The following is a 22,536-nucleotide window of genomic DNA, read 5'->3' as shown; positions in this document are numbered from 1 at the left end:
TGAACGTTCGATGACGTCGATATGGCAGGCTACGATACGACGCTGAATTTGTAGATGTTACAGTGGGAAGGTGAGGGATTTGGTTCTCCTGTACTGATAGACGCTGAGGCCTGAGGACCTCTTGGCGATTGCAAGACGAGTTGGATTCAGACTTGGCTGGCTATGGATCTGTGGTGAGTGGCTGCAGTCATAGTCATGGCCTGTGGTTGAATATCAATATTGTGCGTGTGCGTAGTACCTTTCTCTGTCCGCTTTTGGTTTATCATAATGAACCTTTATTCTTTGTCTGCCTTTTTCTTTGAGGCCATTTCTCGTGAGTCGTCGTCACGACTCTGAATGAATGACGATAGCTCGTGCTGCGTTCGCCGTCGTTCGTCCGTTATTTGAGCTCTGCGTGTTCTTATGTGGGCTACATAAGTGATAGGGCGTCGGAGTCGCGCATTTGTGCGTCATTATTGCCCTACTTATCGCAGACTCACTGCTACTAACTCGGACATTCCTTCCTTCCATGGATCTAAGCCGATGAAACGTCGATTCATACGCTTGACAGCGAGGAGTAAGTGATATGCCAGTGTGATACGGGGCTTTGAAGCCCTGAAAAAGCCCTGAAATGCACTTGCTCATGCTCATGGGACAGTGGCAGAGTATGGAGGGGACGCTTCCGGATCTGCGCTTTTTGGCCTCGTTTGGATTTATGGATTAGCTTCACACGAACCACCGCTCACACGAGCTATCATACAGAACGGACAGTACTTGTGATGCTCAGAGAGCTAGACGCTCGAGAATGTCTATCAGAACGTTGTTGTTGTTCGGTCGTGGCGGCCGCTCGTCGAGCGCTGGCCTGACGAGAAGTATCAACGCTGAAATTCCAATCATTGAGGACCCCTATGATTGTGGCTATGATATCGTCGAAGGTGGGTACGATACGCAATGGGCTGTATAAGTACACTGGGTGGTGTAATGACCTTATTGAAATCATTTGTAGGGCTACGTATACTTCGGATCAGAAGAATGGACGAGGCGTACGTAGTTCTGCTCCGCGTTCTGTTGAGCTCTACGCCATGGATGAAGTCGATGGTACCACCATCATCGCTCCTACGTTGTCGCCGATTATTTGAAGGAGTGATTAATGATGGTACAGAACGTACGGGCGACTTCACACACGAGTAAGAAGGGTACACTTCACGTACAGTTATCCGACAAGGTACGCCGCGTATCCCGCTGTGAAGGAACTGTAACATGACCTTCATCTCCATCACATATCACAGAACTATCACATACTCTCAACCATATGGAGTCAAGCTTCTCGCTTTCATAAGTTCCAATCGGCGGGTAACAAATACAACTCGATACAATCACATTCGAATCCATGTCTACTGCTCGCGAGCACGTCTCACCTGCCTATATGGCTCTCGCGGTCTACAACCTTAAATCCCATCCCATCTCCGTATCCCCCCTCGAGACAAGGGCAGACCATACTCGGAAGCGTCTACTCAAGGACCCACTCGTCTCCATTCTGCTTGATGCCCACGGCCCGCTTCTCATCCAAGCTTATCCGTCCCGCGTTCAGAATGGCAGTCGTGAGTACCGTGTTCGCAATCGTCGGCAGGCCGTGCTTGTCGAAGTCCTCGAAAGCGACCGTGCCTGCGTTGACGCTCCGCGCAGCATCGATGAACTTCTCGATAGAGACGTAGCCATAGCCGCGCTGACCATCGAAGTGGCCACTCTCGGAGGGCGAATACTTCATGCTGTTGGGGAGAAGGAAGAGATAGCATATTCGGCGCCGCGGAAATGAGCATCAGCATAGATGACGGCCGAAGATATAACGATTAGCAGTCGAACAGAAGAAGGAAGAGTAGAGAGGTGGACGCACTAGAAGGGGTTGGACCAGGATTTCCCAGAGTCGTCCACCGTGACATCGTACCCACGATGGGCTTGGTCCACATTGATGTCTCCCTAAAAGAGCGAAAGCGACCGACCGATCGAAGGAGAGGTGAAGTCCAACCCAAAGTCAGCCAAGCCATGAACTTTATTCGAGAGAGGATTCGCGCTCCGAATAGCAGCGGCACGGCAAAATAAACTGTGAGCCGACGAACCTTCTCTCCCATGTAGTACCAGTGCTGCGCAGAGTGAACACCTGACTTGAGGGGTGCCGTCCACGATGCGGTGTATACCGCGGTACCCTTGTGCTTGGAGCTACTGAGTGATTGCCAGTCAACAAGGAGAGTGATGGTGTCTTCTGTTTGAGGTACGCAATTGTATGGTTCACTGGTAGCAATTCCAGTCGCGGCGCTCGCTACGACACGGGTGGGGACCGCCCTGCCCTGCAGAATCCAACAGCAAATATCTATGTGGTGGGAGGACAGGTAGTAACTACAAAGGCAACACTTTAGTCAGCAGAACGAATGAACATTTGGTCGACGAACCTGATGTCAGAGTCTTTACCAGCCCATGCACGGAAAGTCTCGAGCTGGCTCTTCGGCTGGCTCATCCAGGCGTTGAAGAAGTTGAATTCTCCAAGCGAGGCCGCGCGCGCACGAGCATCACTGTATACTGGATCAAAGCTAGCATAGGCAATAGTTATCAGCGACCATAGTACTAGATAGAGGCCAAAAAATAGAACAGACCGCTTGTGGTGCTCGACCATACACACGACCTTGTGCTTTTTCGCGAGCTGGACGAGCTCGAGGTGGTGGGAAAGGAGCTGGACAGCAGGTTTTGTAACGAGGACGTGGATGTTGCGTTCAATGGCGTATTTTGCGATGGGGTAGTGAGTAGCTGCAAACACGAGGTAGCTGTGAATTTGTGAACGCGCAGATGTAGTCCATAATACGCACTGTCAGGAGTGAAGATAATGACCGCATCTCCTGGCTTGAGGCCATCGATAGCAGCCTTGTCTGCAACAAAGAGATTAGTGTCAAAGTGGGTCCAAGATAATAAGCGATCCGTTAGAATACGCACACGCTTCGGGATCAACTTTAGTCTCCTCGGGGAAGGCGTCAAACCTGGTGTGGCAATAGGGGCTTTAGCGTCCTATAAGAGCGAAGGCAAAGCCCTTTCACTAACGTAGTATCCATGTCCTTATATACCTGGCCAATGTTCTCGTTGAGATGTTGGCGAATGGCAGGGAATTTATTTCCATTGACTCCGACCATGCCGAGCTTGTCGACCTAGACGAGGAGGCCACCTGAACTTCTGTGGCACTTCAAGTGCAAGCAGTGGCGGAATCACATACTTTGCCCAGCCTCCGAAGATCGAACAAGGTTAATCCAACAACCTATAACGACCATCAGTATTGTGTCGACGATCAGTGTGTGTGCGTATCCTTACGCCGATCTAAAGACATGACATGATCAACACGAGCGTCGTGGAGGCTATCCAACTATTCAGCAGTTACCTTCTTGTCCGACTTTGATGCTCCTGAACCCGTCCATCCCGTGGTATATTCACCCTTTTCGTACCGTCAGCGACTGAAAAAAGCCACTTTTCGCCCCTCCGTACTCACAGTTCCACCTGAAATCTAATCGTAAGTACATCGCGAGACTTTCTTGCAGTGCCGAGTGCGACAAGAGCCACTCACACATCAAAACATTGAGTTTCTGTTCGTTAGACATGATTATCGATTTCTGGCTCCTTCTGGCGGTTGAGTGGGTGGTAAAGAGATTGGGGTAGACGAGAGAAGTAGAACCTCGGACATTTCGTCGACTGGGTCCTCTTTAAACAATCCTAAAAGTGGCACGGGCAAACCTCGTCCGGGGTAGCGGCAATCCCGGGCCGCCTCAATACGGACCGATGCACCGAGGTCGAACGTTGAACATCGTCCCGCCAGGCTCCAGCGCACCGACGCTCAACGTTTTGCCTTCGCCCGTAGACTCAAAAAACCTTGCTCGGAAAGCTTTGAATCCGAACAGACCCTGTGTTGATGCTGTATGATGTGTGTAGTCAAGTGATCAGAGGGCCCTTGACTATGAACTGTTACTTGACCTTGTCATAGGATGCCACCTCAGCACTAGCGAAGGTAGAAGAGATGGACCGCCTAAGTATTCTCCAAAAAGCGTGGATAAATACTGGAATAATCAGTCTAGGTATTAAGCACATCGCTGGAGCCCTACCTACAGACCAGGAAGTATGATCATGATGCTCAAAGAACTGGCGAATACTGACAGGACCATATCCCTGTAAGTGTGGCGTCGATCAAGATTGTACATACTGCGAAACTCGAGAAAGCAAAGACCGTACCTCTCTCGAGTGTGATGCACTGGGAAAGGTAATTACACTCCTGAAGAGTTAGCTCGCACCAGAGAAAAAACCCTTTCGGTCCATGAAACCTGTGGCGAGCAAAGATTCTCCCGACAATGTTGTCTGCCTGAAAATGCTCTTTAACGACAATGATGAAGCTACAGAAAAGCTGGAAGCCTCTATATTCGTATCGCGTAAATCCAACAAAAAGAATTGGAATGGAGAAGTGGCTACAGAAGAAAGCAAAGGACGGTCGAAGATGGAAAAGCATACTATGAGGGAATAAAGAACACAGCGACTCTGACTCTAAACGCGCACACAAATACAACAACAACAAAAATCATAAACTTCTTCATCACTTATACCCTTCATAATTCGTCCGATCTCGCCCCATCCTTCCCACAACCTGTAGTCTAACCCACGAACTCTTCATCTTTGCCTCCCAACCTTCACAACTTGAACTCCGCCTTCTCATGAGCAATCTTGGACGATGCCGCATCATCCAAGAACCAATACAGGTGCCCGGGACTCACAGGCCTCACCCTGGCCGCCGGCAACCCTTCCTCCGGCCTATCCAACACACTCTGCAACACATGCGCCTTGCTGTCCCCAATCATAACGAACGCGACCCTCGCCGCATGGTTAATGACCGGATACGTCAATGTGATCCTCTTCGGCGGTGGCTTCGGGCTATCATCGATCCAAGCCACCCATCTATCCTCCTCGCTCAACAACTCATGCCCAGGGAATAATGAAGCCGTGTGTCCGTCTGGACCGACACCCAGGAGGATGAGATCAAATATGGGGAAACGAGCAGAATCTTTTTGTGCGAATTCACGGATGAGCTCTTTTTCGTAGGCGTCGGAAAGCTCTTCGAGGTCGTTGAGGAGGGAGGTGTCGATTGTGTGGATGTTTTCGGATGGGATTGTGGTGTGGCGGAAGAATTCTTCCGTTGCAAGACGGTGATTGGAGTCCTCATGGTCGAGCGGGACGCAGCGCTCGTCGGCATAGAAGACTTGCCTATAGCCGCCATGCGCGTCCAAATAATACCAGATTGTTTAAAGATTCCGAAAAAGCAGTCGGTCAGCCAATCGGAAATGCACAATTGAAAAGGGGGTTTTCCTGGAGTGAGAGCAGGAGAATTACGCACCATTTGTCCCACTTCACACCAGGCTTGCCCGCGAGCGCTGTGAGCCTCGAAGGCAAGGTTCCACCCGATATTGCTACAGTGAACCTTCCCTTCTTCTCGACCGCCTCCTTCTGCGCTTTGATGATGAAGCTCGCAAGTGCCTCAGAGAGCACGTCAGCAGTGGGGAAAGAATAGACGGTCGGGGGCGATGGTGCGTGCGGCATCCTTGTCTAGATGTGATATCGAGTTCAGATAAGTATCAGCAGGAGTATAGATGTCGAGACGATTCGGAGTAGTGTGCACTGAGCAAGCGAGTTCGATGTTGTATTCGTTCGTTATAAGAAAGAAGCGATGTGAAAGTCGACGGATGGTGGCAGCTGGTATGAGAAAAGGGAGAAGGGGGTGCCTTGTCTGTCAGCGGTAGCGGATCCGGAGTGACGTCATCCTTGCGCTCACCACTGTTTTCCATCATTCGAGCCATCATCGAGGCTACTCGAGGTATCTTGACTCGGGGTAAAATAATTGTGGTCGACAACCCTATAGCAGAGAAAAAGACGTTATAGCTGTGGGCCATGCACAGTTTCTCATTGACACCGTAGTAGAAAATAAATATGGGCGTACGCAGCGATCTTCAAAACTTAAAGGAATTCGGGCCACAACATCGAAGGGGCCATACGTTATCGTAAAAGTGAAAACATAGAAGAAATTGAAACTTGAAAATTGAATAGAAGACAAGGCAGAAAAGAAAGAGCATGGAGGCATCGAGGTAATTTCGAGGATCGTATCATATCGTATCGTGATTCGTAGACAGAAAGGAAAGCGGGACACTTGCAAGACCGTATACGTGGGGGGTAGGTAGCCGTTAGATAGTGTTACAGAGGGATGAGGAATTGATTCGAGACCAGGAAAAGGGGGAGAAGAGGTACCCAAAGAGCAACAAATATTTACGGTAAACAAAGCAGCAAGCAAAAAAAGAAATGAGTAACATTATCGAAAAAGAACTACTTGATTGTAATCACAAAAAGATGAAAGGGTCGAGCGGACACCAGGATCCCATTGATTATTAGAAAGCAAACATAGAATAATAAACTTACACTCCACATCGTGACAATCCTACCAATCTCTATGACCTTCTTCTGTTTGCCTATCCCCTCATACGCATCCACTAGGCTTTCCCAAGCCCAACTGCACCCACACCCATAAGCTTATCTAACCTCTCCTCTAATCCCTGCCCAAGGCCCTCCCTCTCCCACTCCCCACCCTGATCGTCCAGTAACAGCCCCTCTCTTCCCTCCCTGATATCGCGCTCCCCATAGAAACTGCTCCTAGGGTTGCTGTGGATACTGCCCGCGGCAGAACCCGCCATGTGCTGCGGGACACCAAGCACACTCGGTAGGTGGGGAGGTGGGTCGGACGAGATCGAGGTGGTGAACGACGAGAGAGGTAACGTCGAAGTAGGGGTGCTCGTGAGCAAGTCATTGTACGAGATGAACGAAAGCCGATTGTTGGCCACGCGCGGAGAAGGAGGATGGGAGACGGTGTTTACAGCGCTCTGCGTCGGCGAACCTGCAACCTGCGAGGTCGTGTCGCCGTCGGATGGAGACAAAGCAGCTGTTGTAGTTAAAGTCTGTGTCTGGGGTAGCCCATGCTCGTGCGTCGTCGTCGTCGGTGAAGATTCCTCTGATGACGCCGTGGAGAAATATGCCGACGTCGGTGTAGACGACACGGTGTTGAACGCACCAGGCGGCTGCGGTGTGCTCACAGACTGCGTACTGATAGCACTCTGCAAATTCGGCCTCGCCAGGGGGGATTGAAAGGCGGGTGCAGTCGGACTAGGAGCTCCAGCAGATATAGTAGTAGACGTCGTGTGCAATGGGAGCGGAAGAGTTAAGCTCGGGCTCGGACTGGGCAGGTTCATGAACGCGCTCGTCCTATTTCCTGCGCTACCGTGACCAAAACCGGCGCTGGGACTGGGACTCCGGCTGCTCATGCGGGACGATGGACTGGTCAAGCCGCTACGGGACCCGATGTCAGGTGCTGGAGCAACGATAGCTATGTTCTGCTCATCGATCGGAGAGGAAGACGAGGTAAGGACTGCCGCGGCCGAATCAAGAACCGAAGGAACCGCTTGGTCGAGCTGCTCCGTGAATTTCCCTCTGGGGGTCCGATGTGGATTCGAATGGGACTGTGATGGTGATGGGGAGATAGGTTCGATGTCGCGCTCGAAAATGGCGGATGACGATGAGTGACTGTCACGGGAAATTAGTCAATCAATAGGGTTTGGCGAGATACGAATACAAGTAGTGTGAAAATGCTAGCATGTGTTCAGCGCTTTTCAGGAGTGGAGTTCACATTTGGAAATCGTCATAGCGATGTTTATCGGATTGTCTCTATGTAAAATTGGAGGACGACAGCGATACGGGCAAAAGACGAGAGTTTCCAAAGAACGATTCCTCCAAGAGAATAGCAATGAAGACAACGCACACGAGCGAAAAACTCGTAGACTTACATGGATGTAGGTGAAGACGGAATGGATCCGGCTGATGGTGAGCCGAGACGATGAGAGAGATGTTGTGATGTACGTGTGGACAGCTTATTTGCGTCCTTCTGAGGGGTGAGTGCACCGCTGGAAGTAATATGCCGCAATTCTAGGGGCGGCGAGGGGGAAACTATGACAGAGACAAAGTGTTGATGTGTACGATTGAGCCTCCCAGAGCAATCTCAAACAAGGGTATGAATCTGACTTACCTTGAATGGGTGAAGCGGCAGGAGATGACATGATGATTTGTCGAGTGGATGAGTGCGCTGGCTTGAAGGCGATGGTAGATGAGACGTGGATGGTGTCGAGTGAGAAGTGGTGCAGAGCTGTGAGATCGAATGGGACGAAGCGCGCTTGACCTGTATACATCCGGCACACGGCCGGCCTGTTCCGGCCAACGACGTGATCGACGCCCGGGCTGTCCCATCTGGCTCCGGGTGGTTGCTTTGGGATAACTCTGGCGCGGACCGGAACGCTCCATTCGTGCACGGAAGTGACATCACGGCCGGTTCCCCATCTCTTGCGGAACACACGGCCTTTGTGATACCTACAGCTGGTTTGTTCTATAGTTTCCGCTTCATCTCGAACGCTGAGTTAGCTCGTCATGCCGATATTCGTGCGGCCGACGACGAGAGCTCTCGTCGGCGCATTTGCTCAGTCTCGCGCATACGCAACGGTAGAAACACCTGTCATAGTGGCAAAGCCGCCCCTGTCGCCTCCGCCACGATTGCCAACCCAAGAGTCTGAGCCACCCTCAGACATAGATCGAATTGTCCTCGATGCTCTCAGTCGTACGCCATCTGGGTCACGGACGAGTCTACCTCAGCTTATAGATCAGTACTTGCAGCGCTCTGGACGAGTGCTTGACCAGCATCTGCCGTACGAATCCCGTCCTTCGCCGTCGAGGCGCGCAGATTTTGCTTCCGTTACACACCATGCACAGGATCCCGGCGCAGCGAAGGTCCATCTCATCGCCCATGCTGCACAGGAGGGAGACAGGCACAAAGTCACACTAGCGTCCGGCTTTGCGATCAATGGAACCGGTGAACAGGAAGGAGAGTCTTTGTTCATCACTTGCGCACATACACTCGAGGAGGTATGTGTCAGCCCATCCTGAATCGCCTCCTTCAGGTTGTCTACATGTCACGCATGCCAAATATACCCATTGTCGTCTTTTCTGCAGATACGGTGGTCTCCTTTACTCGTCCTTCCAAGCACGCCGGGTTCTACCTCTCCATTCTCCTCACCCGATCTCCCGGGGGCCCGATCCTCCGGATCCTTTGTCCTCTCGTCCTCTCCCAACAGCACCGGAACAACACTTACTCACCCCGTCACCTCCGTTTTATCTTCCCTTCACCGTTCCGACCTCCTTCTCCTTTCCGCCACCTCAGACATAGCGACCTCCGGATCACCGCTTTCGAAGCTTACATCATTTCCCGTATCACCATATCCTGCACATCCCGGAACGCCTATCAGAGCTCATTTCCACAGCGCCACACGACCACAGCTGGACGGTGAGGACGGTGAGGGATGGGAGCCCTGGGTCGGAGGCTCGTGGGCTAAGTGGGTGAAGGGGACTGTGTTAGGCTACAGAGATTTTGCGGGTAGGGAGGCACAGGTTTGTCTTTCCACTCACATCTTTTGTCTCTTGGTCGTATGATCAAATTTGTTGCGTCGATGCTGATATTTAGGATGTTTCGATCGTAGCCAGGGACATATGATTCGCTATCTCATATGCTATTCAAGCCACCGCCTACCGCAGGATCGAGTGGCGGTCCCATCATAGATGAGGAGACGGGTGCGGTTGTGGGTGTTATGCTCGGTACGCGCATGGATAATCGAGTTGAGGGTTTGCGTGGCTGGGGAGTCCCTTCGGAGTCCATCTTCGAGGTAAGCTGTGTTCCTTCGTCCATCGAGTGCTTTGGACAGCGGCTGATTCTCTGTGGCTTACTAACTTGATTGTGCGTTGTTCGTGACAGATGTTCAATCTCCCAGGATTAACGCTGAAGCGTTGAGCGTTCGACGTTCGTACGCTATTTTGAGCTCGGTGCATGATAACTCATTTGTGTGGCCCTCCTCCGCCTCCATGGGCACCGCCACTCGCTCTGTTCTCAATTGGTTAGATTGTCATTATAGAGTATATTTCGTTTTTGGATTGTGCGGATTCTTGATCATACATATGGAGGAGTATGTTTATCTGGAGTTGATTGTTCTGTTATTGTACTTGGAGCCTCTATTATGCGTAATGACATGGCCAGGATGAGTTATTATCCATTTGGACCCTTGACTGAACATGGACGACCAGGCCTCGTCTCTGGTGCGGATATTTGGTAGGCATGCGAACCTCTCATCGTATTTATCCTCGCTTTCACCATGTCCTATTCCACTGAGAAGGTGCTCACCGTAAATATATCTTTTCTTCAAGTTCCTGAGACATCTCGGATAATAGGAGGTTAGAGGTACTTTTTGTAGCTTCGCCTTCTAACAGTGCTACGGTAATTTGGCAGCCTGTGGAGGCGCGCGCCGTCGAGGACATGATACGAAGCTGAGCAAGACAAATTTATGAAGCCTGAGAGTGAGAGCCTGAAATATCGAATGAAGCAAAGTCAGAAGTAAGAGCCTAGAAAAGTAGAAGGAGCCAATACTGTAGCAAGTCACCGTTCGAATTGTGTTTGTGGTATTGGAGGCCAAGCTCCGGGAAATTCATTGATCTTGACCCGGCCAGACACTCGGTTGGAAAGTATTTCGGACGATTTCGGAGACGACAAGCCTGCCCTAAAGTAGCTGTCGGGCCATGTCATATGCCGAACCGACGCACAACGCACACCCCACCTTTACTCCTGCCCTCTTCGTCTCGGTGGTCTCTGCGGTCGCTGCGATTCACGACCCTTTGCCAGGTGCGTATCCCCTTCGTCTCAGTACCTACACGTATCCTCATATGTTTTTTTCTCGAGTCAGCCTCTCTGCCTGCCATGTTACTGTTCACAACGTTATGAGGCTTTTTTTCACGAACAATACGTACCGCGGTACAGGATCACTTCGGGCAGGCGGTCTCGAGTCGAGTGAGGAGGCGGAGTGTAGGCTTCGCCATCTGATACTCTTCGTGCCTTACGGCGCGGCGAGAGCCAGCACCCGACTAGGCAAATGTGTCTTCCAACTTCGAACGGATATCCTTCACCTCGTCGGCTTTGGACCTTCTCATATTGGCGCCACTCCCCTCTGCTCATCACTCTTAATTTTTTGGCGTGCCTGCATATTCTCTTGTCACCTGGACTCCCTCTTCTACTCGTATTCATCGTACCGATATGACGATCATCGACACTATCTACGCCCCATATGCTTGCCTACCTTGCCCTACATGCGTACATGATTATATGTCACGATCCGTCGCACACAGTTATCGGACGAATTCGCTATATCGAGACCTAGTCGATGTGTTTGTGTCGGGAGGCTCCACTCAAGGTCCTTTATACGAGGATGGTCTCGCTTTGCGATGACTGTTTATCGGTGAAGTCCTGCGTGCTTCGGCATGCCGTGGAGTCCTCTCATACGACATGGATTCTGCACAAGAAGCGAAGTTCTGTCTGGCTGACTCCATTGGGTTCTTCATACGAGGGCGGTCACCGCTCCGCGGTTGGTCGCCTATCGGTGATGCCTTGCGTGCTTCGGCACGCCATGGAGCTCTTGCTGGTCGGAATGAAACTAGAAACGATAGTCCAGACGTTGACCCTTCACTGAAGATTTATTGGCATAGAAACCCCCGTTTCACTGGCACACGCCTCGTCCATACCAGGACCGTCCACACCAGGACCTCGAGCACGCATACGCATACCCGCTAGCTGCTTCGAACGCGCCCCGTCGCACACCCGCAAGGGAACCCCACAGAGGGAAAGCCTATACACAGAGCTATTACGGACATCGTGTCCATGCTGCACAACGCACGCACAAACTGCATATATAACATATCACATAGTCATAACAGACATAGGCAGAAATTGATCCGCCCATACCCCTTTCTTCTTTCGGCATTCCTGGTTCGTGCCCATCGTCGTTTGCGATAGCGATCTGCAACGACGGCTGGGTTCGTTCCGGCGGTGTCTCCGTTTCTGCAAGCCCGCAGTCGACGCTTGCGTTTGCTTTGGGCTTGCGCGGCTCTGGTCGGAGAGCGGTGGTCTTCGTGATCGCTGTTCTTCGGCTGGATGGCGAACGGGTTGAGTTGTCGTCCTTGTTGACACGATTCCTCGTTCGTATTCCGCACAATTTTTGGAAACCCCCTCTCCCTCGTGGAGATTTTCTTCTTTCTTTCTTTTTCCTGTTTCCGAGGAGTCGTTCGGTCTGATGCTGTGTGTCCGGCCAGAGGTAGTGGGAGAATGTTGTCCATTGTGTTCATGTATGTCCATGCCGACGTTTTGTCATGTGTCGGCACGTCCTCAATAAACATTGTCTTTCCGCTTTGCTATGTTGTGCCATGAACTATCTTGTCTATCAGCGAGAGTCGACCCTCCATCATATAGGTTTTATTCATCTTCGTGACCTCGCAGTATATATTCACATCTCCGTCAGCAGACTCGGGCCTTCGATTCTCCAACTCAGGCTGTAAGTGCATACATTCTCGAATCTCCGTGTCTTCGTTCTGTCATTGACATAATAACTTGTGTCTAGGGTCCTACGGTCTCGCTTCCTGTTCGGCAGTCACCACTCGATGTTCCGCACAATGTAGCGACTTAGAACTCCTGATAGAAGAGTCTTGCCCATCACAATATATGCATGCACGGCAACAGCCCCATACCTGACGATTCTTTGTTGACACGCACGGCCCTCACACTAGCTTACATTCTTCAGCGATGGACAAACAGATGGTGAATTGGGGGTCTTACTCACAATATCGCGCTCCAGATTGGTGGACTATGCACCAATATGGATGAAGTTAATCCACCTATCCACAGGCACTCCCTTCCTCCTCAGTGCCTTCGTCGCCACTCGGAGCGCCATGGCTGCGTCTTTGAAGTCCGCTTTCGCTGGGCCGTGGCGGAACATGTGCGCATAGAATTCCTCTGCCAAAATCGGACCGTCGTCGTCTGCCATTCCCCAGAGTGTTCCGACCACACTGCGAAACCCACTGAACTGCAGAGCAGCAGCGAGGTGAACAGCCTCGTCGGGGGTGTTTGTTCGTTGCCCCATCGTCGCGGTATGGCATGCAGATAAGAAGGCGAATTCAGCGTCAGGAAGACGAGCTTGGACAATGTCGATGATGCGTAGAGGGCTGCGTTTATGCAGCCGGAGATACGAATGGAATGGATTGGGCCGTAAGTGCCCGTGACATGCGAGGTGTGCCCATTGATGGCTTCGCAGACCTGCGAGCACGGCATCGCGGGTTACGCTCTCCCCGAGGAGCGTTTGGACGAATTCACCGCTCTCGCGTACAATATGGATCTCTTTTGCTATCATTGGTAGAGATCCGTCAGGTTCACCAATAACTAAAAGCCGCGGGGCTCCGACACGAGGGACAGTATTTGCTCTCGATGTTATGAGGGACCCTAGGGTGGGTATGTACGATGGAACATATAAGTCTGCATAACCAAGCTCCCGAGCGTTCGGTGGACGGGCTGCGTGGAGGGGAAGATTGCATGAACTCCCAGTCGGGCACCACCATATACGCGACAAGCGGGCCGTTTGATTGCGGAGAAGACAAGAGATGACGGGCTCGACGAGGAGCACCCACAATCCCTCCAAGACGGAATGCATGCGTCCCATGCAATCCTCTTCTCGGCGACGTGGATCAGTGATTATATTTATCTCGTGATTGAGCTCTGCTACCTTTCTGAGAAGTTCCTCTGCGGAATTCCGACGTGCGAGTGATACGACTATCGGCTTGTCTTGTTCTCGTAGGACAATAAGGGCGTCACAACGAATACGAGAGAGATTGACAACTATGACCGGGCCCTCTGCAGCTGCTTCGCGCAGTTGAGGATATGGTGTCGTACGTAAGAAATTATCGAATCCCTCTGTCAAGTGGATCTGACGGATGACGTCCTCAAGTCTGGCTGCCAGAGCTCGTTGCTGCGTCCACTTGTCCCCCTCCGTACGATGTGAAACGCGCTCTAGGCTAGTGGCAGACGTCGCGAGGAGCTCGAGCTCTTTACATATATCCTTGAAACTCTGTGCAAATTCAGGAGGTAATCCATCATGACATGCTCTGTACCCTCTCATCTTTGACCACAGCAAAGTCCTGCCTCGTTCGAGCAGCTCCACCGCGAGTGTGGCACGGCCACATGCAATCGCGGAGGCCGCCGCGTCAGATGCAAACGACGAGAAATGACGACCAAGATACTCCTGCTGGCCCTCGAGACTGGGATTCACATTCAGCTCATGCTCAAGTAGGGTCAAGAATGTTGTATACGCTGCAGGAAGAGAACGATGGTGACAATCCCTGGCTAAGTGTGTCCATTCTCGAGCGGCTGATACTCGAGCAGTCTGAGTGGTCGTAATATCAGAGGCAGCCTCTCTAAGCATGTCCCAGATCACAGTCGTACTGTTGCACTCTATCGCATGACCTTGGTCAATGCAAATGTGAACAACTTCTACAAGCTTTTCGAGAGATCGCGAGCGCAGACGGTGGCCAGGGGGACGCAGACTAATTGCTCGGCACGAGGACGATATCGCCTCCTGGAGGTCCTTGGTCTGACCGCGCTCTACGTAGCGCTGACAGGAAGTGATGACCTGACGGTCTAGCGCTAATGCTAGACGACCGTGCCTCTCGCGAGCTAGTCTCTGTTTAGGTATAATACCTAGTAAATCGCACATCTGCTCGAGATTGCGAGGTTCTAGCTCGGGGTCTGACGAGTCGCTCATGACCGCAGACCATGTCTTGAGAGCATCGAGCACTCCCTCCGCAGGATCTAGCGACCTCAAATCCTTGGCAACTTTATCCATATTGGTCCACTGGCTATGATAGGAGGGAACGGAAGGACACCTTGAGCTCTCTCCGTCGTTTGTTGACTCTGACATCATATTGTCTTGTGGGCCCTTGGCAAGCCCAGGGCTATCGCTTTCCCCTTTGTCCTCAACCTCTTGTGAGTGCCACAACAAGGGACCAGAATTATGGGATGCGTCGCTATCTCCCCGCATAAGAGGCGCTTGAGAGTCAATGGCCACTCGGTCATCGTCGCTCATTGTGTTCCCCCAGTCACTATCGAGAGGGAGTCCGATGTTGCCAAGAAACCGATTTTGAGCAAATGTAGGCTCGGGTATATCGTCAAAGGATGGCTCCAGAACCACTGGCATATTGAATGTTCTCAAGTTCAGAAAGAGCCGGTTGACGAGCATGTTTGGAAGTCTGCAATATAACGTAGATTAGTCAAGCATCAGATCATATAGAGAAGTAGCACCCCATATACAAAAAAAAAGCGCACACCACAGTATACGATGATACGATTGCGCCAAAACACGACTTCGTGTACGACAGCTGCGTGCAATTATTAAGTTAGGCCTTATAATGGGATAGTTTCATAGACTAATGCACATTGTTCGTGGCCAGGAGGGATGTCTATGGGAGGCAACTTGATTTAGTTTGTCCAAGGAGTTATTTGAGAGGCAGTTGGACTCACGATGCTTGTCGCAGCTTGAATGCATTCTATGGTGAAGACCACACTAAAAGCATTGCTGTTGAGCGATAATGATCCCAAGATTCCCTCAACGAAAACTTGAGTACCGGCTCATAACCGACTCACAGGAAGTACATGACGCCTGTAGGGAAGGAAGTGCTATCTCATAACTGACACACATATGATCACAGTAGATTACACTCACCATCACGAAGTAAAATATATGTTATACCAGGTGGGACTCCGAGCCTGTCCCTTTCTCTCACAGATATATATGTCATGTGAACCGTCATCGAAATCAGGACCAAGTTGAAAGTCAATGCGACACAGCAATCAGCCGCCTGCAGACGTCTAGATGAATACTCTCAGTTGCCATCTTTGGCTTAATCCGCAAAATGTAACAGTGAAATCCGACATACACAGAGTTCCGAGGGAGCATTGCCAATCGACATCCCGAGAATGTCCCCGATGGTGTCTCCTGTCTCCACGAGCTTTGCGATGTCACGATGATCTGTGCAACCCAAGTCTCAAGAGTAATAAATTTCGATGCACAGGAATGACGCACTGCAATATCGAGCGCAAATCTCGAGAGCAAAAAAACTGAGAATACTGCTAGGATGATTTTTCTTCGTTGGCAGAGCGCATATACCCGAAGGGTGAGTAGCACTGCAAGATGGTCAACGCGGAACGAGGTTGATACGATAAGTTGCATGAAGAATTATATGATGCATACGGCCAGTAAGAGCGTTGCATAATAATAGGGCAATCTGTGTAAGACCACTCATAACCCGACAACTGAGTGATTGTTTCGTAATTGTAAGCCACGGGAAATTCTTGTGAACGAATCGAGAATATACCTTATGCCTAAGGACAAGCCTGTGAAGAGGAGAATGAACTGCGCCACGGCCCAGAGGAAAACCAAATATTTGTTTAGCAAGAATATGCTCGCAGTACTTGTTAGGTTTCGTTGCCATATCGCCCCCAACTCCGTCGGAAATGTCTGTACCCAATCTTGTATACACAAGACTAATACGGAGTTGTACCAATTAGTCGTCATTGGAATACAAACACAGTAATAACGTCCAGCCTTACCGGTAGCGGAAAGGTAGATATAATTTGAGATCAACCTGTCACATTTGACGAGAAACTTGTAAGTCGATGGCATCATGCTACGGGAGGATCTCAGCGCACCAAATACTATCTGAGGAGACAATCTCCCGTGGCAAGGACAGTATCGAATCCCCCATGTCATGGATTTGGTGATACTGTGGGGTAGAGTGTTGCGCCGCAAGATGTCTCAGGTGAAGAGGGAAGGATGCAGCGCGGCATATGTGAGATCGTGACGACCTTAGCTTTAAGTGCTACTGAGCTTCAATTACATGCCCAAGTACACCACGATGTCTCCTTGGTTCTAATTTCCATTTGAAAAAGGGGCATCCACATATTGTTTGTGATCTCTGATCCCGCTCTCGCGCTCCGAGTCGAAGAGAGTGGATCCAGGGAGATGACCCAAGCCTAGGTAATTGCGGAACAAGAAGTAGGACACTGGTCATCGTGAAGTTGTGAATTGTATACGCCTGAAGTCAACGAAACGAGTGACTTACACGATGGAGATGTGCACATTGTGTCGGTGAAGACATCTTGAAGAATGGAGATAGCCTTGGCATGTGAACAAGAGTGGGCGCCGCACGACCACGGTATTTCTAGAATGTCAGGTCAAGCAACATACGCGGATACCACGAGAATGGAGCAGGCGAGATGGATAAGATAAATAGTTTGTGAAGCGCCGAGAGCTGGTGACTTGCCGTGGAGAATGCAGAAAGAGAGGCGAAGGCATCTGAAATGAAAGATCCGGCTTGTTCATTGGCCAGTGGTCCACATTCGAACTCCGATCAAGCCTGAGGTCGAACACACATTCTCTTACCCTGAGGCAAATCACCTACTCAACGCGTATACCAGCGGCACCTAAACCTGAAACGTGCTGTCTACCACATGAATGCAGTATGTTGCAACCAAGTTGCAACGTTGATTCCTGTGTTCATCTGATGGTCAGTGTGCTCGAAGAAGGGACGAGAAATTCAGACAACTGTACTAGAGCTCTCGCCGTGTGAAAGTAAATGTACGGCGACAAGAAAGACGACGCCACGCCGTCCGAGTCGTATAAAACATACGCTACACATTTCATTTAGGCGAATACCATCCCGGCCACCTCATCTCCGAACATCTCATCCTCCCTGGGCAACTTGGACAGATGATACGCCTGCTGCGCCTTATTCTTCAAAAGCATGTTTATTGACATCAACGCCTGATGATGCTGGCGATACTCCTTCCACGCCCACATCCCCTCCTTTTCGATGAGCGCAAGCTGCGACAGACACTCCTTGATGTAACTATCGAGATGTGGTCTGAGCAGGTCCAGGTTCGCCATCGGGTTGGCACTGATAGGAGGTTTGCGTGGAATGGAAGGATCGAAAACAGTCGTACGGGGAGGTCGAATCTTGGCGCGGCGTTCGTCCGACTTTGGGTCTGTGCAAGAATCGCAGGTGCATTGAAAACCGTACGGAGCGAGCTGCTCTTGACGTTCGGCGGTGGTGCCGTCGTCGGTGTAGGAGATAAAGAGCTCTTCACCCTCCTTGATCTCACGAACGGCTCGAAGATTGTACGAGAATGACGCCATGTCGAAGCCCCATGTGGTATTCTGGCGGCAGCTATACAAACCAAAAGGTGCGTCAGTTTGGGCTGGAGGGGGACGAAAGAGTGGTGTGTTTGTCACCTGTGATTGAGCCGTGATATGTTGTATGGGACTCCGGAGAAAGGTATCTTTTGGCCCTGGACTTCGTGGTGAAGTACATTGCCGAGTGCCAAACCATTGGTTCTCAATATGCCAGTGAGGGGCCCACTGCCGTCGTGAAGATGACTGGGTAGAAAATAAATAAATAAATCGGCGAAGTGTTCGACGCTGAAAGCAGTGACCCTGAAAGACATACCAGTTCGCCAACGACATGTACTCCTCTTGCTGCTTCGGCTTCAAACGTTTGAACATCACCTCGTGCGCCAACTCTCTCTCAGCAAGCATTATCTGTTGCATGGACCCATACGTCATGTTCACCGACAGCTCTCGAGAGACCTCGCCAAAGATTGTAGTCCCAGCTGGCATAACCATGATCGGCCTTTCGATGCATATATATTCACCGTTTCTGATAGTTCGCGTCGCAAACATGCCCAAACCGCACTTGCCTGCGGGACCGATACGAAAGGCCGGAGAAGAATACTGAAGGATCGGCTGAGGGTAGTTCTTGGTGGCGAGGAGGAGTTGCTTTGTGGCGGGTGACATGTAGCACTCAGACTGGCCGTCAGGATCATCGTCTTTGACATTGGGAGGTTGCGTTGTGAACAGTATGGTCGTTGGTCGACCGTACGAGCTGCCGCTAGTGAGTAGGAGGTCGCCGTCCGCATTAGGCTTCAAATTCTGCATTTCCGGTGCCTTGTAGCCCTCAGGGAGGATCTTGGCTGTATATCGGGAGAAACATGTTCGGGATAAGTATTTCGATACAGACTGAACTATTGGTGGTTGGCGAGGAGAACATACCTGCCATCTCGGGCTGGCTGCCGTACGCCATCCTGATATGCCCACTAAGCTTGGCTCCGGCGTCGTCTTGAGTTCTCCGCTTGAGGTCCGGGATTTTGCGTGGTTTCACCGCTACAGTGTCCCAAGGCGCATAGTACTTTAAAACGACACATGGCAAGAAAGGGATGGTGGCAACGTACGATCAGGCTTGGTACCATTGTCTTCCTTGATGTCGAGTTGTTCCAGAGCCCCTTGAAGTGTACACCCAATGAGTGTATTAGCTGCTGCGAAAAAGCGTAGGAGACGAGCCTAGCTTACGATCAAGAGCTGCAATTGCCTTCGAGTTGGGGTGCCGGGGTTGGTGGTCCGCTGATGCAGAGTGGTTCGATCAAGATCATAATGAACATCAAATAGAGAAGAACGAGAACATACCATTTTGGGTGCGTTTGCCCTTATTGCCGTTGAGAAATCCGCGCTTCATCTTCGGTGGCGTATGAGAATGCAAGGGACCAGAGAAGACAGAGAAAGAGAAGGAACGAACAATTTCGACTCAAGCGACATCCATATATACACAGAACGGTGCCCTGATTGCGCCCAAAGAAGGCACAATAATACTTTTGCTTTTGACTCGGATGAGACAATGAGCTAGGACAGAAGCCAGGGAGTCGCACTGCTGGCCAATCAACGCATGAGGATCAAAGAACGCTTTCCGATATAGACAAACCAACTACCATTCCAATCGATCATCGCGCCACCCATTCCTTGCGCTCAAAGGGAGTTCTTTCTGTTCGATAAGGACTCCAACTTTCCCAGCCAGAATCACGGTCATGGAAGCACGATGGATCGTCGGGTCCCTGTGGAAGCAAACCGGCAGAAATACCGATAGTCACGAGCGTCTACTGCTAGTATACATATCTCAGCGTCGAACGGTCTGTCCTACCGCTAAGCTTGAAAGCAAACAGCTCAAGTAAGTCAAAGCCAGCATGGAGTGGAAGTAGAATGAAGAGGACGTAGAATGAGTGTCCCGCCTCGGTCTTCAAGAGCGTTCGGAATCGGAGCTGTGGGTCAACTACTCGGTGATTCCCGGAAGGTTTTTATGTACGCAGCGCCACCCAACATGTCAATGTAATATAATCGACAGTTACAGTATGTTAGATGCCTGCTGGTCAAGCAATTTCTCGAGGCACTCTTTTTACTACCAAAATGCCAGTAATCTCACTTCGAGTAATTGATAGCATACAACACGTCACGAATCCTTTGTCCACGCCTATGTTGGAAACCCTACGCCACACCCCCTTTTCACACGAATAACAACTTGACTGCCTCATCACCAAACATCTCATCGTCTCTTGGCAACTTGGACAGATGATACTCAGCCTGTTTCTCGTTTTTGAGCATCATGTTTGCCGAAGCTAACGCCTGGTGATGCTGCCGGTACTCCTTCCGATTCCACATGCCCTCCTTCTCTATCAGCACAAGCTGGGCCAGGCTCTCTTTCCTGTAACTCTCAAGATGTGGTCTCAACACCTCCATGGAAGCCATCGGGTCAGATTTGGCGGGAGGCCGGCGAGGGATCGAGGGATCGAAGAGGTTCATGCGGGGAGGCCGAATCTTGGCGCGGCGTTCGTCTGACTTGGGGTCCGTGCAAGAGGCGCAGGTACATTGGACTCCGTACGGAGCGAGTTGGTCTCGTCGCCTCGCGGAGGAACCGATCGTGTAGGAGATGAAGAGCTCCTCACCTTCCTTGATCTCGCGAACGGCTCGGACCTTGTACGAGAAAGATGCGGTGTCAAAGCTCCACGTGGTGTTAGGGCGACAGCTATACATATACAATGAACGGGATCCGTCAGTTTTGGGAAGGCTATAGGAAAAGGCGATGAACTCTTGACCTGTGATTCAACCGTGATATGTTGTAAGTGACTCCAGTGAAGGGGATCTTTTTGCCGTGCTCGTCATGATATAGCCTGGAATCGAGCATCAAACCGTTCGTTCTCAACCTGCCCAAGAGGGGTCCGCTACCGTCGTGAGGATGGCTGGAAAGAGTTACTATTGAAACGGTTGAGCTGGATCTTCAATGGGGACCGTATCACTGAGCGACGTACCAGTTAGCCAACGACATGTACTGCTCCTGTTGCTTCGGTGGCAGGCGTTTGAGCATCACCTCGAGGGCCAGCTCTCTCTCCACGAGCATGATCTGTTCCAATTTCTCATAGGTCATGTTGAGTGACAACTCGTCTGAGACGTTGCCATGGATAAGAGTCGAAGACGGCATGACTATCATCGGCCTCTCGATGCATATGTACTCTCCGTGTCTAATCGTTCGCGTCGCAAACATGCCCAAACCGCAATGGCCTGCGGGCCCGATACGGAATGCTGAAGAGGAATACTGACGGAGCGGCTGAGGGTAGTCCTTGGTGGCGAGAAAGAGCTGCTTGGTGGCAAGTAGCATGTAGCACTCAGAATGGCCGTCAGGATCGTCGTTTTCGAGTTTGGGAGGTTGAGTGGTGAAGACCATGGTCTGCGATGGATTGTGCGTGCTGCTCGTAGTGAGCAAGAGGTCGCCGTTGACAGTCGGCGTCAAGTTCTGTATCTGCGGAAAGCTATGGCCTTCGGGACTTTTGCCTACATGTGGAGATCAGGTCGAACCCTGCACGAAGACTGTCGCTGACAGGAACGCACCTGTCAAATCAGATCGGTGCCCGTACGCTAGCCTGATGAACCATCAGGTCTGGCTTCGGGATCATCTTGCATTCGCGTCTTGAGCTCTGGGATATTGCGCGACTTCATCGCTATTGAACGTTCATAAGCAGATGTCGTCTCACAATGATACAAGACAAAGGAAGGAGTGACTGCGTACATTCGGGCCCTCCACCAACATGCTCTTGGAGCTCGAACGCTTTGATAGCCTCTGAAAATCCGCGAAAGGGACAACCGTGTTCATTATCCGTCACGAAAGAGTTAAGGAAATGGACACAACATACGATCGAGATAATCGATCGCTCTGGTGGTCTTGAGGGTGTCGCTCGCTGTGTTGTACTGAATCAATGACGGCGGGATCCTACATAGAAGTGCTTACCGTCGCTGGACTTTTTGCCCTTGCTGCTATTGAGGAAGCCGCGCTTCATCTTCTGGGGTGCTATGGGAGTGCAAGGGGATCAGAGGAAGACAGAGAAGGAGAAGCGAGCAACTTCAGGTGAGGCAACGTGTATATATACTATAAAACAGAGTGGCGTCTAATTGTGTCCAAAAAGGGAGAAAGGGAAAAATAATGCCGTTTGTTTCTCAGGTGAACGTTGAATAGAACAATGAGTTATGGCAGAAGCCACACGAGCGTAAGGTTAGCCAATCAGCGTATGAGTACAATCACCTCGAGTAGACCGAATATACAAGGCCAATTTCCATTTGGTTGTGTCCGTGGGCTCTGTTCGAGCTCGCTCGGTCTAAGGATCTATTTTCG

At 50.9% G+C, this 22,536-nt stretch overlaps 8 protein-coding genes across 8 annotated transcripts; 3 read left to right on the top strand and 5 right to left on the bottom strand.

The window, feature by feature from the left end:
- Window positions 1–784: 784 nt before the first annotated feature.
- Window positions 785–1,118, top strand: STEHIDRAFT_151979 (uncharacterized protein; the record flags this gene model as incomplete). Its single annotated transcript, XM_007298943.1, has 2 exons — window positions 785–918; window positions 986–1,118. 2 exons carry the CDS (start codon window positions 785–787, stop codon window positions 1,116–1,118), a joined length of 267 nt encoding a protein of 88 aa, XP_007299005.1.
- Window positions 1,119–1,296: 178 nt separating this feature from the next.
- Window positions 1,297–3,696, bottom strand: STEHIDRAFT_164907 (D-galacturonic acid reductase). Its single transcript, XM_007298942.1, has 13 exons — window positions 3,581–3,696; window positions 3,506–3,513; window positions 3,398–3,451; window positions 3,331–3,336; window positions 3,236–3,277; window positions 3,067–3,170; window positions 2,962–3,005; window positions 2,838–2,897; window positions 2,628–2,778; window positions 2,427–2,564; window positions 2,097–2,373; window positions 1,874–1,956; window positions 1,297–1,748 (listed from the first exon to the last, which is right to left on the bottom strand). The coding sequence occupies exons 1-13, from the start codon at window positions 3,612–3,614 to the stop codon at window positions 1,490–1,492; spliced, it is 1,260 nt and encodes a 419-aa protein (XP_007299004.1). The 5' UTR covers window positions 3,615–3,696; the 3' UTR covers window positions 1,297–1,489.
- A 992-nt stretch (window positions 3,697–4,688) lies between these two features.
- On the bottom strand, window positions 4,689–5,592 carry STEHIDRAFT_127452 (6-phosphogluconolactonase; the record flags this gene model as incomplete). The annotated part of the gene is made up of 2 exons (XM_007298941.1): window positions 4,689–5,259; window positions 5,390–5,592. 2 exons carry the CDS (start codon window positions 5,590–5,592, stop codon window positions 4,689–4,691), a joined length of 774 nt encoding a protein of 257 aa, XP_007299003.1.
- A 941-nt stretch (window positions 5,593–6,533) lies between these two features.
- STEHIDRAFT_127451 (uncharacterized protein) lies at window positions 6,534–8,147 on the bottom strand (the record flags this gene model as incomplete). Its single annotated transcript, XM_007298940.1, has 3 exons — window positions 6,534–7,617; window positions 7,878–8,037; window positions 8,117–8,147. 3 exons carry the CDS (start codon window positions 8,145–8,147, stop codon window positions 6,534–6,536), a joined length of 1,275 nt encoding a protein of 424 aa, XP_007299002.1.
- Window positions 8,148–8,440: 293 nt separating this feature from the next.
- Window positions 8,441–10,190, top strand: STEHIDRAFT_71629 (uncharacterized protein). Its single transcript, XM_007298124.1, has 4 exons — window positions 8,441–9,003; window positions 9,091–9,525; window positions 9,615–9,797; window positions 9,887–10,190. The coding sequence occupies exons 1-4, from the start codon at window positions 8,512–8,514 to the stop codon at window positions 9,920–9,922; spliced, it is 1,146 nt and encodes a 381-aa protein (XP_007298186.1). The 5' UTR covers window positions 8,441–8,511; the 3' UTR covers window positions 9,923–10,190.
- Window positions 10,191–10,750: 560 nt separating this feature from the next.
- On the top strand, window positions 10,751–12,181 carry STEHIDRAFT_143977 (uncharacterized protein). Its single transcript, XM_007298939.1, has 2 exons — window positions 10,751–10,804; window positions 10,866–12,181. The coding sequence occupies exon 2, from the start codon at window positions 10,900–10,902 to the stop codon at window positions 11,275–11,277; it is 378 nt and encodes a 125-aa protein (XP_007299001.1). The 5' UTR covers window positions 10,751–10,804; window positions 10,866–10,899; the 3' UTR covers window positions 11,278–12,181.
- Window positions 12,182–12,812: 631 nt separating this feature from the next.
- Window positions 12,813–17,208, bottom strand: STEHIDRAFT_164903 (uncharacterized protein; the record flags this gene model as incomplete). The annotated part of the gene is made up of 13 exons (XM_007298938.1): window positions 17,116–17,208; window positions 16,703–17,056; window positions 16,604–16,638; window positions 16,369–16,537; window positions 16,245–16,306; window positions 16,077–16,177; window positions 15,931–16,022; window positions 15,717–15,862; window positions 15,638–15,653; window positions 15,515–15,557; window positions 15,430–15,453; window positions 15,322–15,372; window positions 12,813–15,243 (listed from the first exon to the last, which is right to left on the bottom strand). Exon 13 carries the CDS (start codon window positions 15,231–15,233, stop codon window positions 12,813–12,815), a length of 2,421 nt encoding a protein of 806 aa, XP_007299000.1. The 5' UTR covers window positions 15,234–15,243; window positions 15,322–15,372; window positions 15,430–15,453; window positions 15,515–15,557; window positions 15,638–15,653; window positions 15,717–15,862; window positions 15,931–16,022; window positions 16,077–16,177; window positions 16,245–16,306; window positions 16,369–16,537; window positions 16,604–16,638; window positions 16,703–17,056; window positions 17,116–17,208.
- Window positions 17,209–17,696: 488 nt separating this feature from the next.
- STEHIDRAFT_89858 (SET domain-containing protein) lies at window positions 17,697–19,447 on the bottom strand (the record flags this gene model as incomplete). Its single annotated transcript, XM_007298263.1, has 6 exons — window positions 19,398–19,447; window positions 19,280–19,330; window positions 19,101–19,211; window positions 18,499–19,021; window positions 18,285–18,428; window positions 17,697–18,219 (listed from the first exon to the last, which is right to left on the bottom strand). Exons 3-6 carry the CDS (start codon window positions 19,129–19,131, stop codon window positions 17,697–17,699), a joined length of 1,221 nt encoding a protein of 406 aa, XP_007298325.1. The 5' UTR covers window positions 19,132–19,211; window positions 19,280–19,330; window positions 19,398–19,447.
- Between the last annotated feature and the right edge of the window lie 3,089 nt (window positions 19,448–22,536).

Source organism: Stereum hirsutum, assembly GCF_000264905.1.
Source record: "Stereum hirsutum FP-91666 SS1 unplaced genomic scaffold STEHIscaffold_1, whole genome shotgun sequence".
Classification (NCBI taxonomy): Eukaryota; Fungi; Basidiomycota; class Agaricomycetes; order Russulales; family Stereaceae; genus Stereum; species Stereum hirsutum.
This window is presented reverse-complemented; position numbering and strand designations above follow the sequence as displayed.

Bases quoted from the DNA above. Each gene is read 5' to 3' on its own strand.
- STEHIDRAFT_164907 (XM_007298942.1), bottom strand. From the start codon at position 3,614: ATGTCTAACGAACAGAAACTCAATGTTTTGATGT. The intron at 3,171-3,235 runs GTATGTGATTCC...CTCCTCGTCTAG, and splicing joins ATCTTCGGAGGCTGGGCAAA to GTCGACAAGCTCGGCATGGT. The intron at 2,898-2,961 runs GTGCGTATTCTA...TCTTTGTTGCAG, and splicing joins TAAAGTTGATCCCGAAGCGT to ACAAGGCTGCTATCGATGGC.
- STEHIDRAFT_71629 (XM_007298124.1), top strand. From the start codon at position 8,512: ATGCCGATATTCGTGCGGCCGACGACGAGAGCTCTCGTCGGCGCATTT. The intron at 9,004-9,090 runs GTATGTGTCAGC...TCTTTTCTGCAG, and splicing joins GCGCACATACACTCGAGGAG to ATACGGTGGTCTCCTTTACT. The intron at 9,526-9,614 runs GTTTGTCTTTCC...TTTCGATCGTAG, and splicing joins TTGCGGGTAGGGAGGCACAG to CCAGGGACATATGATTCGCT.
- STEHIDRAFT_143977 (XM_007298939.1), top strand. From the start codon at position 10,900: ATGAGGCTTTTTTTCACGAACAATACGTACCGCGGTACAGGATCACTT.